A 14733-nucleotide genomic window follows, 5' to 3' on the forward strand; every position below is an offset into this window, starting at 1 on the left:
TACCTTGTTCTGTATTTCTAGCCTGAAAAAGTTTGCCTTCAGCTATCGCTATCTTAGAAGAACAGCTGCCCCAGCCAGTTTCCCGAATAAAGTCGATGATATATCTATTGCGCAACTGATCATTTCCATGGAGGGCCTCTGTGGTCAGCAGCCTGTATTGCGTCACCCTAAGGGACCCCTCACCAAACACATGCACACTGCCATTGCAAACTTTGTGTGCTGGTGGGGAGAAAAAGGTAAAGTAAACATGGCACCCATCTCGGGGTGCCATGCCTACAGACCACTGCCTGAGGCACAGGTAAGTCACCCTCTAGCAGGCCTTAGAGCCCGAAGGCAGGTGAGGGCATAGCTGCATGAGCAATATGCCCCTACAGTGTCTAAGTCTATTCTAAGACATTGTAAGTGCAGCGTGGCCATATTGAGTACATGGGCTGGGAGTTTGTCATTACAAACTCCACAGCTCCATGATGAGGTCACTAAAGACTGGGAAGTTTGGTATCAAACTTCACAGCTCAATAAACCCACATTGACGCCAGTGCTGGATTTATTGAAAAATGCACACAAAGGGCACCTTAGAGGTGCCCCCTGTATTTCACCCAACCCTCTAGTGTAATGGTGACCGGTTTGTGCCAGCCTGCCACTAACAGTTTTCTGACCCCATGGGGTGAGAGCCTTTGTTCTCTCTGGGATCAGGAACAAAGCCTGCTCTGGGTTGAGGTGCTTCACACCTCTGCCTGCAGGAACTGCAACACTTGGCGGTGAGTCTCAAAGGCTCCTGCCTTTTGTTACACTGCCTCAAGTTACTCAAGCTAGTGGAGATGCCTGTCCCCAGGACCAAGCCCCACTTTTGGCGGCAGGTCTGGCGTGAAAATTAGTAAAGTCCAGGGGGTGTGCCCACCCCAGCTGGGAACATCCATAGGGTGCCCAGAGCTGAGGTGAACCCCTCCTGGCATAACCCTCCATCTTGCTTTGGAGGATGTTAGTCAATAGGGTTAGGAATGAGCGCCCCCCCCCCCCACACCAAAAGTGAGTGGGCACAGGAAGGGTGAAGCCACCCTCAGGGACAGTAGCCATGGCTACTGCCCTCTGACCCTGGTAATGCCCCTAAATCTAGTTTTAAGGGGCACCCCTGAACCTAGCTCTTCAGATTCCTGGCGACTTGAAAGGAAGAAGGAGGACTGAAGAGCCGCACCAGCAGAGAAGCCTCCAGACGACAACTGACTTGCCCCAGCCTCCCCAGCCTGTCTGCCACTTTAAAGACTCCTGCTACAAGAAGACGACTCGTCATGCAGGACCAGCAACCTCTACAAACCCCCAGAGGACTGCTTTCCTACCCAAGGACCAAGATCTCCCGAGCACAGCGTCCCTGTCCACAAAGAAGTTTCCCAGAAAGACTCCAGAACCGCCGCAGATTTGTGAGTCCTGCCCACTGTACACTCGGGTGTATAAAGTTTCCAGTAACAAAATTTAGGGGAGAGAACACTGCCACTAGGGTCCTGGTTAGCAGGATCCCAGTGCACTACAGTGCATAACATACTAACACCAGGCAAAAAAAGGTGGTGGGGTAGGGGTGTGTACTACAACCAGAACACAGCTTACTACAACTGTGAATTCTACAAAGTGCATTTGATACTTGAAAGTGATATATTCTTGAAACTGTACTTACCTGCAACAAAAATAATTTTGGTTCTAGAAATAAAGTAACAAAGTATATTTTTGATACATAAAACGTTGGTCTGGAGTTAGTACAGAGCCAGCTTTCTACAAAGCGTTTCCCAATATTGTTCAGCATACGCCCGTCTCGATCTGGTGGTGTTGTAATAGGGGTGGATGGATTGTTTAAGCGATGCTGGGCCGCTTGTGATATAACCAAATCCGGCTTAGGATGACTAATTAAACATGTTGGTCAATCGTCAAGTGCTTTATACTTTTTATCCAGCCTAGGCAGCACTGCTGACACGGTTGATGGATTTTTATTTATTTATACATAAAATCCAAGATAGGGATTGCCCTAATTGATTTTTTTCACTGCCTCTTTAAAATCGTAGAGGAGGCAATCTGATTGTTTCATTGTTAGAGGGATCTGCAACCTTTTTGTTGCCCTTTCCATAAGGTTGTGGAAGCCACCAATGTCATCTGGTGGGAAATCCACAGGAGGTAGGATAGGCTGGGATGGTGTTGGGATCAGAAAATGTAGGAAAGTCCCTCCTTTTGGCATGGTTACCCCCACTTTTTGCCTGTTGTCGGTGTGCTAAGACTGTTCTCACTGGGATCCTGCTAATCAGGACTCAGGTGATTGTGCTTTCTCCTCTAAATTTGGTTGCTTTGGTACCCCCTTTACACCCTACAACTGGAATACTGGTGTAACCCTGTAAGTCCCTAGTATATGGTACTTAGGTACCCAGGGCACTGGTACCCCAGGGGTCCCCCATGGGCTGCAGCATGTATTATGCCACCCATGGGAGCCCATTCAAACTGTGTCTGCTGGCCTGCCATTTGCAGCCTGCGTGAGAAGGTGAATGCACCCTTTCACTGCTGGTCACTTCACCAGGTCACTGTAAATCACCCCATGGGTGGCCCTTCCAGCCCTAAGGGCAGGGTGGAGTCCCTGTGTGTGTGGGCATCCCTGCAAGAGCAGAGGTGCCCCTGCGAACTCCAATTCCAATTCCCTGTACTTCATAAGTGCGGGGTAGCAATTTTAGCTATGTACTGGCAACAGGTCACTACCTAGGACCACCTACATAATGATAACTTTAAACCTAGGCATATTTGGTATCAAACATGTCAGAATCTTAACCCAATACTGATGCCAGTATTGGTGGCATGATTCACTCTGGGGCTCCTCAGAGGAACTCCCAGTATTACTTCTACCAGTCCTTCAGGGTCTGTGAGCAGCACACGCTGCTGCAGCCCCTCAGAGAGGATTCTGCCCTCCAGCTGCTTGACGAGCTCAAGCAGGGGAAGGCAGAACAAAGGATTTCCTGTGGGAGCAGAGTGAAACCTCCTCTCCCTTGGAAATAGGTGTTACAAGGCTGGGGAGGGGTAGCCTCCGCCACTCCACCAGCTTGCTCTGAAGGGCACATTTGGTGCCCTCCCTGCATAATCCAGTTTGCACCAGTCCCGGAACCCCGGTCCCTGCTCTGGTGTGAAACTGCAGAAAGGAACGGGGAGTGACCATGCCCCTATCCATCACCACGCCCAGGGTGGTGCCCAGAGCTCCTCCAGGTGGCCACTTGATTCTGCTATTTTGAAATCAAGATGGGCAGAGGCTCCTGTGAGGATCGGACTGGTCAGGTTAGGTTGATGACCTCAGTGAGCCCCCCTGATAGGTGGCCACCTTGCAAAGTGACCAAACCCCCTTTTGGGCTATTTAAGGACTCCCTTGTGGTTGGGTCCCCAGATTCGGTGTGCAAGACTCCACCAGGACTCCTCTACAACAACCTCTTCTGCTCCTGGCCACCAGAACCACTGCTGGACTCCACAGGAACCGAACAAGACTGCAACACCGAGACGACCTCTCCTTGCAACATTGTTTCCACGGCTGCTGTCAGCAACATTTCAACAACAGAGCATTCTCTAGGGTTGGCAAGACTTCAGCTGCACCAAAGAAGCAAGAAGGAATCTCCCTTGGAGTGAAGGAGTCACTCCTCTGCATCTGCAGGCACCTAAAGCAATGACGTCCGGCTGCTGATATCTGCTGTACTCTGGACAAGCGAAGATGATCCAACACAGGTGGTGGTTCTGAGGGGTCCTCTGGGTCCTCTCTGCCTTCTGTCCAACTTGGGAGACGGTAAGCCCTTGCCTCTCCCTCCAGGACGGAATCCCTGTGCACCGCAACTGTGGCAGCAACCAAGGCTTGTTGATACCTGCTCCGATGGATCTCCAGGCTCCATGTAGCACCGCCCCCCAGCACTCTACCTCTGCAAGGACAGTCTCCTCTCTACTGCTCCAGTGACTCCTCTTCAGGGGGGCTGCCTGGGCCTCACTGCGACTTACTGTTCTTCTGCCAGTTGGTTGCTTGTGGTGGCTCTGACTGCTTCATCTGGCTTTCCTATCTTCTGAGGGTCAGCCCGAGCTCCACTCGAAGGATTCTGTCTCCCCAGGATCTTGCTAGTCCTCTTCAGCTCTGCCAAACTCCAACACCTCCTGTTGCATTTGCTTGTCCTTGTTGGTGGTCCTCCTGACCACTAACCCGTCTGCAATCCGGTGACCGTGGAAGGACAGCTTCTAGGCGACTTCGGGGACTCCTCTGCAGCTCCTGGACTCTGCAGGTGGACTTCTTCCACCACCATTGTCCTGGGTCTTTACCCACAGAAGGGTGGGTATTGCCTCCTCCACCACCTGGACACTCTAGCGTGTACTGGACTTTGTCCCTTTCTTTTACAGGTCCTCTTCATCAGGAATCCAACGTTGGGTTCCACCAACCAGGTCCTATTCTAGCATTGTTCCATTTCCAAGTCCCCATGTTAGCCTCTGGGACGACCAGGTAACTTACCTCTCCTCTCCTGGTCGCTGGGGATCTTCTAGATACTCTTGGGGTTCCATACTCTCCCAGCCTTGGCTAACTACTCCTTATTCTCTGGTGGGGTACCTATTCTCGTATTTCACTATTTTAGTACATGATTTGGCCCCCCTCGAGGGCTCTTGCTATTTCTTGCCATTTCTAATGTTTTATGCTAATTCCTAGTACTTACCTGTGTATATTTTGTATGTACCTAACTCCAGAAGGGGTGTATTTCCTACAGTAATCTAGTTTAGTGTTTCTGTGATAAAGTACCTTTATTTTTGCAACACTGTAGGATTCCTTCCAGGTGTGATAAGTTACAGTGTGATTACTGTGGTATTGCAAGCACTTCACATTCCTTCCCTGTCACCGGAAGACGGCTCCCCCCCTGCAAGCACCTGACCCCCCCCCCAAACTCTGTACTGTCACGGTGCTCCCAACCCCCCTAATGTCACAGCAGCCTCACCCTCCTCCCCGCATACATGCACGCATACACCCACATGCACCACGCATACACCCATTCACTTACACTTCCATACATGCATTTATTCACTCATCCATACACGCATTCACTCACACACATTCAGACATGCATATACACAAACATCCAAACATGCATACTCACAACGCAACCACACAGACATGCACTCACTTTAACATTCATACACACATTCACTCACACGCATACAACCACGCATACATCACAACACTCAGTCACATTCACACACGCCCCCACACATTCATACATACACGCAAACACCACATACAACACCTCCCTCCCCTGTCGGACGCCCGACTTACCTTGTTCGGCGAGGAGGTCGTCCGGCAGGGAAGGGGTGCTGCTACTGCCTGCAGCGCCCACCAGCAGGACACCGCCAGGCCGTATTAACGGTCTTAATACAGCTGGCGGTGTCCTTGTAGCGGGGCGGTAAAGGTGGTAGCAACGTCAGTGACTGCCGTTCACCAGCATGGCTGCTGCCAGATTTCCGCCAAAGTGTGGTGGAAATGCTGCAGTGACCATTATATGGCGGGCGGAAGACCGCTAGCACTGGCAGTCTTTTGGCACATGTGGCTCTGGGGGTCTCAGCAAGAGACCGCTAAAGTCATTAGGAGGGCCATAGTGTCTTTAGCCATGGACGTTTAGAGCCACTCCTTCAATGTTTTCGATAAAGGGTAGTGACCTCTGTTTACAGTCTCTTAGGCTATATATTAACATTACAGTGCAGTGTTTATATTACCGTGGGTCTCCCAGCTCGATGACAGTGTTGATATAAGCATGAGAATATCTATGAAGGATCAGATGATGGAGAACTAGGAATAAAAGTACTATCCTTTTGAAAAAAAGGCAACATTCATTCAACATCCATATTTTTGAATTTCATTTACTCAGAGATACTGAATCTCAGGATCGAGTTCCTTCACTTCCTGTTACTCCAGGGTACTTTGGTACCCTAGGGGTAGTCAGAATTTTACTGTGCATTATCTTTACCAGTACTGTCATTTACCACTGATGTTACACAATACCCTAAATTGGATAGCTGCGAGCCCCCCTTTAAGGAACTGACTCTAACAGGGTTGTAAAGATGAGTCATACAATCAGACCAGCAAGACGCTTTCGGAAGGAAAAAGCTGTTACAAAAAAAAAAAAAAAAAAAAAAAGAGATTAACACTCCCTCTTCATAAGTTGAACCCTCTCGACAAGTCCATAAATGGCCATGACACACAAACTGAAAACACCACCAACGGCCAAACAAAGCAAATTCATTTTTGAGAACTGATACAGAAAAAGAATCAGGTGAACATCAAGCCATGGGCTACTGAGGACTGAATGAATCCAAGTGAAATTTGTGTGGATCAGCAAAGGGGAAATGGTGACTGTAACTCTGATATTCCTTGATGGACACTGTAAAGGTATGCAACTACCCAAACGTTGGTTGAGCAAAGGGATTCCTCAGCTAGGCAAATAAGAGTCCAACTTCTTTTAAGAGGAAAAAACTGACTTGTGTGTGGTAAGCGTATGAGTAGACGAAGTAGGGGTGTACATTATGCGTAGGTCGGGGTTTCACTAATTAATCATTTTTAAGAAAGGCAAAGAGCTAGCAATCACATTGGGTTGCAAAAAAGAGCACTGCAAGCAAGAGTAAAATAGGTTCCGCAAACTTGCACAATTAATGATTTATGGAATGAGAAGTGGTAGGCTACGATCACAGAAAATATATCACTTGAAACAAAAAAATCAGATCAACAATCATCAAAATAATTCCAGCCCCACAGCAAGGATATAGGACATGATACAAAAATTAAAGGAGTGTTGAATAATGGAAGCATCGTCTAGAATTACCAGATTTAATGTTGCCATCATCCCGACACATCCCATTCCAGCGGCTGTACAATGTCACAGAGTGAATGTTGTCTTCTACATGCTTCACTTCTTCTTGTTTTTGTCGGATTTTCTCCCAATTTCTCACCAGAAAAACGTGATGTTTCAGGACAAAATTTCTAAACCAAATGAAAGAACAGAAGAATGTGTTATGCATGTGAAAGATGCAAACATGAAAGACAGCCCTGATACTAAGAAACCATCAAACTGCAAACAAAACTGGAACTCTCCTTAAAAGTCCAAGTGCACAGGGCAAAGAAAATGAGCATTCAAATATATTGTTAATAAAGACACAAGTGGTCCCTATGGGGGAAGTGTAGCCCTCGACTTCCCCAGCAATAGTTACAAAATTATCTCTAGTTCTGGCAACATGTCAGATTACTTTTAGAGACAAACTAAAACACATGGATGTTTGGACGGTGTGGGTATCTTACCCCAGTTGGTGTCTCCTTAGTAAACTTATGTCCTGATAATGACGCTTATCTAAATAATATTGTATTATGGGTCAAAACGTCAACCACTAGGACAGTGGACTGTTTTTAATTTAACTGAGGAGTTCAACAATCCTACACTCAGTGTTTGGTTGTTACATCCAAATGTCCCCATCAGTCATGTATATACTTGCGTTATGTATAGCACTTGCGCATCATATATTCATTTTATTACTTGCACTGCACGGTCAAACGAATAGGAGCACCCTGTCTAAGATTGATTCTCGAAAACAAAACTGAGTTCTTGATGAAAATAAGAGAATTTCATTGACATATACATTTGTTTCATTGCAACCTATCTAATGAAGGTTTTGCTTGTAACTACTGACATGAAAGTCAAGGGCTACACTTCTCTCATAGGGACCACTTGTGTTTTTATAAATTGTCTTACCCATGTCCCAGGGTTACTGGGATACCCCATAATTTTTATAATTCAAATATTTTGAGCAACAACATCATGCCACTTTTACCTTTCCCTGTTGGACATTGGCTTTATCTGCAACTGTGGGCTCAGCCGCGTCGGGGTACTGATACTTTCACTGGGCTCTTCTGGCAAATGCCCCCTCTGTAAAACAGATCATTCATATGTGAGAGGAAAGAAATGTAGACTTAATCAAGTTAATAGAGTCCTTCAAGATAGGTTTTACACTGAAATGCTCATTAATACAATGACTGCAACATTCATTAATCACAAGGATAGGAAGTCGTAAGATCACTGTGTGCTACCACCAATTTCAGGTCTTCAACCCTTTTCCTTGTATGCCACAGTGGTAGCGTCAGGGCGAGATAAAAATCAAGTTTTTTTGGGAGGCTAAATATGCTGATCTCTTTCACATTCAGTTGAAAAAGAAAGGCAAGGGTAACTCCGTAATCCAACTATCTGCCCTAGAAATTCCTTACAAAGAGACTTGGAATGTAGCAGGAGGGATAGCCAGCAGGGCTGATATTCGTGTGTTGCACCACAGCTAGCAGAACAAGCACAGAAAGGACTCGTCCAGCATTCTGGAGCAAGCACACTACTTACAAGGATCTAGAAGTTTACTTGGTATAAGGGAAGGCTAACGGCGAGTTGGCTGGCGCTTAGCCAGTTAAGAATGAGTACAGAATTTACAACCTTCAAAGAAAGATAACAGCAAGCACTTTAGCGAATTGTACAAGGATGTCAGGAACATGCATAGTAGTAATACCACATAAGGATATACTAGGGTTAGTTGTGTATAGGGCAGAGATACGACACACAAAATACATTTTTGTTGCACCCTCGCAATTGTAAAACCAGTTACCTCTCTCCTTCTAGGTTAAACAGTGTGCCCTGCTGCTTCTTGTTTCAGTATACTTACCACATAACATAGCTTGCGGGAAGCAGGAACTGACTCAGGTTAGTGAATACTTTTAGAGAGCAAGTAACTACTAGGCAAGCTTGCACAGGGCCCAGCTGACTGAAAATCTACAATGACGTTATCTCAACAGACTGAGTCCTCCCCCCCCCCCGTTGGCCAGAGGCACCAAAGAAAATCAAGAGCATTGTCAGTTTCATGGGCTTCAGAGACAATGTCCAGCTTTTACCTGTGGAGAGCCAGAGCCACCCCTTGCTTGCCGCAAGTGGTTGCCTGGACTCTGGAATCCTATGAAACACTCCTTCTCTAATTATTAGTTTTATTGATTTAGACATTTTAACTCAAGGGTGGACCATAACCACAAATTCAAGTTTCCAGTTAGGAATACACTCTTTGAGAACAGTTGGCACCCGAGTCTTCTGAGTGACCCCCACCATTGACAAATATGTTGCAGTCAGACCATTTCAAAATAAGGGCCAATGGAGTTTGGTACCTTCACAGTACTTCACAGCAAGGGCTGATCTATTAACAGATTGCCTCCCTTGAAATAACTTCAGGAACCTTGGGTGGGTCTTAAGAAGTCCCCCAGTGAACTGTATTCCAAACATACAAAAAAAACAGACACCTGGTACCTACTGTGGAACAGCAGGATAGCACGACTTTTCACACCTTGAATTTAATTTATAATTAGTTTCATCGGAGTGCTGCAAATGCTGTTTTAAACAACAGAACCAACATCGGATATGGCTTGGTAACTTAGAAAAACACTACAGAAGAAAATGTTACTTATCTGTAACATAAGTTTCCTTTTAATGGCATGGACAATAAAAGCATAGAAACTGAAAAAGATTCCTGCCCAAGGGCAGGATCCTCCATCACTTTTGAAAATGAAAGGAAACCAATCTCCAACTAAAGCAAGACAGAAAGTCTGTGTAAAGGGAACCTTTGACTGATTTTCACTTTCTGTTGTTTAAAACAAATGCATCTCAATGAGTCTGAATGGTACATGTCACCTTGTAGCCATCTGTTCGTGGCATGTAGTGTTGTAGATTGACATGCTCTACATAGTACTGTCACTTAGTTTTGGGCTCCTACATGTACAACTTGTTTTTCTTCAAAACCTTTTGCGTCATGAGAATACAGTGGCTCCTCCTATGACTGGCAATGCTCATGGGCATCGGCTCCATTGTTAAACTATTTTCCTGCATGGTGGGTGAGGATGGAGAAGGAGCCCAAACCATGCAGGAAGATGACAATGCGAGAAAAAAGCATAAAAGAAGGAAGGTAAAGGGGAAAACACATCTACAAGTGAAGGCTTCTAGGAAGGAGGTTTGGCGCATGTGGATCTACAGCACAACATGCCATAAACAGATCCTTAGAGAGTAAGGATTACGTTACTTACCGTCTAAGCATCTGTTCGTGGCATGTAGTGCTGTAGATTCACATGCTCTACATACCTATGCCATCTAGTGTTTGGTCCGGATGTGTGCAAGTTGTTTTTCTTCAAAGAAGCTGTTAGAGTCACGAGGTAAAGTGACTCCTCTTCTTGGCGATACTGCGCATGGGCATCACCTCCACTGTTAGCAAGCTATCCCTGCTTTGGGAATGGTAGTGCCTTTGTGTGGTTTAGTGTAGGCCATAAAAAGTTATTGAGTTTTACAAAAAACATTGGTACTATCAGTACATAAGAGCCCTCTTTACATCTAGTATGTGGAGGGATCTTTCTGCTATTGAATCTGGATGTGAAAAGAACATTAAGAATTCGTTTGTTTGGGTGAGGTGGAGAGGAGAGACCACCTCAGGCAAAAACTCCGGGTTACTTCTAAGAACTACCCCGTCAGTGTGTACCTTTAAAAAACAGGCTCTGCCAGTGTGAGACCTTAAATCTTACTCAGCCATCTGAGGGAAGTAATTGCGACAAAAAACATAACCTTCCAAGACAGCAACTGGAGAGGGCAGGTGCGGAGGGATACCTCTCTTAAATCCTTTTAGAAAGGCTTTTGATAGCTGGGACTCTCAATAATGAAGAGTGTTTCTTGTATTGTAGGTATGTTGTTAATGCATCCAAATGTAAGCAAATGGAAGTGTAAGCCAGGGCTGATCGTTGTACATGAAACAGGTAGCAGACAATGTCTTGCACTGCAGGCTTGAGTGGATTGATGTATTTGGAGAGGGACTAGTGGACAAACCTCTTTCATTTTGCTGTGTAGCAGCTTAACTAGTAGGACAGTAAGACTCAGAGGATGGACATGCAGTGAACTGGTTAAATGAGATACTCAAACTCTAGGACGTCAGAAGCCAGATCGCTAGGTTGAGCTGCCTCAGACTGGGATGCCTGACTGTACCCTGATGTTGAGTGAGAAGGTCCAACTTGATGGGGAGTTTCTTGTGAGAACTAGGGACAATTCGAGGAGGATTGTGAATCTCGGCTGCCTGGCCCATGTGGGAACTACCAGGACGATGGTGTGGGAAGTCTGCTGCAGCTTCCAAACTACGTACTGGCAGAGTGGGAGAGGCAGAAAAGCACCTGTTGTGCATTGCCCATGGATTGTGGATGTGGAAACCTGGAGGCAAAGCTTCAGCATTTGGCATTTTTGGTGATTGTGAACAGATTTATGTCAGGAAACCCCCAACGTTTGAAGTATGGAAGCAGGTCTTGGAGGTGGAGTTCCCACTCATGGACTTGTTGCTACATCCAGCTGAGCAGGTCTGTGAAGATGTCATCTGCTCCCGGAAGGTACTTCGCTAGCAGATGTACTCTTGTGTTGGGAATGGCCCAACAAAAACTGTTTTGCCAAAACGCAGAGAGCTGTGGAGAGTTCATGCCCCCCATTTTTACAAGAAATTCTAGGCAGTCCTGCTGCCTGTTTTGACCGGAACTGTTTTGTGATGTAAATGACAGAAGAAAGCCTTCAGAGCTAATTTGACTTCCAATAACTCCAGATAGTTGATATGTAAGGTCTGGTGAAGGGGGGTCAACATGTCCTGCAGATGTTCCCCCCCACCCCACACCGGCCCATGAGAGAGGCTCCCATGTTGATGATCAGCTGGGGGACTGGGTCTAGAAAAGTTATGCCCTGCAAAAGATTTCTGCTGTTGCATCAATGCAAAGAGTGATAGATGCAGGCCCAGAGCAACTCTAAATACTCCCACAGACCCTCCTCTTTTGACCACTGTGCCACCAGGCACTCTTGGAGAGGACACCTGTAATTGGAAATGGGTAACGTTGGCAATGCAGAACACCTTCATGCCGGAGAGGTGCATTACTGCTCTTACTGTTAACTGAAGACTTGGCCAAAAAATGAGGCAGCAGGAGCTGGAAGGCTTGGACCTGTGCGGTGCTGAGATAAGATTTCCTGGTGACTGTATTTGTAGGGTTTTTAGGTAGGACTTGACCACGTTGATGGTGAAACCTGGATCGTGGGGAAATCTAAGGTGATCTATGAGTAGGCTGAACACTGCTATTTGCCTGCACTCTATCAGTCAGTCATCGAGGTACTGGAAAACGTCCTCTGGAGGTGAGCAGCTACCACTGCAAGGCATTTGATAAAGACTCTGGGAGCCGTGGTTACCCATAAGGGCAGAACTTTGAATTGAAAGTGCTATTTACCAGAAACCCTGGGTGGCTCGAATATGAAAATAGACGTCCTTCTGGTCGAGGGTGGTCATGAAGTCACTTTGCTGCAATAGTGGAGGACAATCTGGAGCATGACCATGTGGAAATGCTCCTATAGGATGTACTTGTCGATGGGGACTGGATCTAGGAGATGTGAACAACCAAAGAGCCTGGTGGGAGCTGACCCTGATGTTAGGTGGGTCATAGTGGGAGGGCTTCTATTTTTTGTCGACCCTTCGGGTGACTATCCATGCCTTGACTGGGTAGTTGAACACATCCTGCATGGGCTTAAGAATCCCCTTAATCATGGGCAAAAACACTGTGGAACATGGAAAGTGTGAGAGCATTTCCAACAGGAAGTCGTCCTCCTCTGCAAGGGGGTGCAGATCTACTTTGTGGAAGGTGACCACCCTGTGAATGACCTTGTGAGAAGAGGTGGTATTGTCCGGTGGGGAAAGCTTGGCAGGGTAGAATCGGGGACATTTTCACCTGAAAGAATGGCCCCATAATAGTCCCAGGGATCATCCCAGGGCTTGGGGTCATATGGGCATCATAAGGATCTGTGCGTTCAGGACTCATCTCTCCATCGGATGACTGTGTTGAGCCCTCCTGGAAAGGAGGTGGAGGCTCATGTGATGGTGGAGGAGGAGAAGAAGGTGGGGGTGGTAGAGGTGAGGGAGGCAGATGATCCAGAGGTAAAGAAGCTCAATAGGGCAGCAGACTGATGCCCTTATTTTGATGCTTCTTCAGACTGGGAGGTGGAGGAGGCTCCAATGCCAGCTGCTTCTCAATGGTAAGCTTCCTATTGCGAGGAAGGGTCTCCTGGACCTTTGGTAATTATTTTGATGTCATTTTCCCCATGAGATGGTAAATAAACAGTCTCTTTTGCCAAGTGTCCAAATATTCTTGAAGACATTGTAGAATTAACAGTTCTTGATCCTTTGACTTTGCTGTTGATGGTCGACTGTGCAGCAAAGGTGGCTTTGGCTTTGAAATTGGTTTTGTTGTCGACTGTTATTTTGGGTCCGAAGAGCCCATTGGTGTCTGCAAGACGTCAGGGGCCGATGAACGAGCTGTCGACACCGAGGTGTTCTGGATTTTGAACTGCTGGCTCAGTGCCAGGGATGGAGTTGGAGTTGGCTTGGAAGCCTTAGGGCGGTGTCCGCCATGGCTGGGATGCAGTGGTGGGCTAGAGGGCTGTGTCTCCGAATGTGGGCTCCAAGCCTGCCCCCAGAGGGCCAGTGGGTGGCCTCATGGTGGGAACTGGTTTTCACTGTGGCCATCTGATGCTGGCCTGGTTTAGGGTGCAGGTCTGTTGGCTTTGGAGTCCGAGGTTGAATTGGGTTCCGGGCTGAAGGCTATGGCTTGTTCGACATCCGCATTTCCCTGTGCTTCTTCTTTGATGCCTTACTCGAAGATATCAGAGATATCATAGTCTCGCTGGTGTTCCATGGCATGCAGAGGAGGGCAACAAGCTCAACGGTTCAGAATGGACTTTTTGGACTGGAAGGGGAGGCTAGGAAAGCTAGTGATAAGCAGAGGTTGCAAACTGTGTGTTGATCTGTCCACGAGTACATGGAATGGCACCATGGACAGTCACAAAAGGGTTTTCATTCCATCACGATGCTTGCATTGTCGAGCACGAAGGCTGACTGAACAGGCCCAAGTGGGTTGACGAACCCTAAGATGCAGATCCGGAGGAAGGACCATGATGGAGGCAAAAGCAACACGATGCAGAAACAGTTGTCTGAAGCTATCAGCAGTGGAAGACTCAAGAGGCCCCGACGAAGAGCACCACATGGCGTCTACTCAGAGCTCTGGCAATGCACGTCTGACATCAATGGCAGAAAAAAGCAACCTAACAATGAAACCCATGGACATTACCAGTCATAGCAGGAGTCACTATATTGCATGACTTGAAAAACGTCTTAGAAAAAAACAAGCTGTGCTCGTCCTAGCCGAACTCTATATGGCAGAAGTATGCAAAGCATTTTTATCTACAGTTACACATGCCATACATATATCATTATAGAATACAAAAGGGCTCAATAATATGAATAGCAACATTGCTACTAAAACATATTTTACTTCCCACTTTTGAAAAACAATAAAAATGAAAATGTTTTCATAAGTATCTCAGTAAATAATGCCCATCCATCTTTTTATTTCACACAAATTCCTTAGTGTGCCATAGCTTATGCTTCACCCTACATATTTTACTGTTTATGGGAGACTAACACCTTTCTTGACATCTAAGTGTTGGACTAAAGCCTCACTATTCCCCTCATAGGCATTAGCTGATACCGGGGAAGTACTCGGCGTTGTTGGTAATAAATACTTATTTTTGCCCACTATTTACCCATTTTCTGCATTATTTGTACTCCTGCATGGGCGTTAGTGCCTCC

The 14733-nt window shown here is 46.5% G+C and overlaps 1 protein-coding gene across 2 annotated transcripts in view; it reads right to left on the bottom strand.

The window, feature by feature from the left end:
* The window catches only part of ASH1L (ASH1 like histone lysine methyltransferase), a 719892-nt gene that overhangs the window by 238778 nt on the left and 466381 nt on the right, over nucleotides 1-14733 (bottom strand). For both annotated transcript variants that reach the window (XM_069218459.1, XM_069218458.1), the window contains exons 15-16: nucleotides 7846-7940; nucleotides 6846-7003 (exon numbers count right to left, since the gene is read on the bottom strand). In XM_069218459.1, the coding sequence (XP_069074560.1) occupies nucleotides 6846-7003; nucleotides 7846-7940 (253 nt within the window). The remainder of the gene's footprint in view (nucleotides 1-6845; nucleotides 7004-7845; nucleotides 7941-14733) is intronic.

The sequence above is a fragment of the Pleurodeles waltl genome, chromosome 12 (assembly GCF_031143425.1).
Source record: "Pleurodeles waltl isolate 20211129_DDA chromosome 12, aPleWal1.hap1.20221129, whole genome shotgun sequence".
Lineage (NCBI taxonomy): Eukaryota > Metazoa > Chordata > Amphibia > Caudata > Salamandridae > Pleurodeles > Pleurodeles waltl.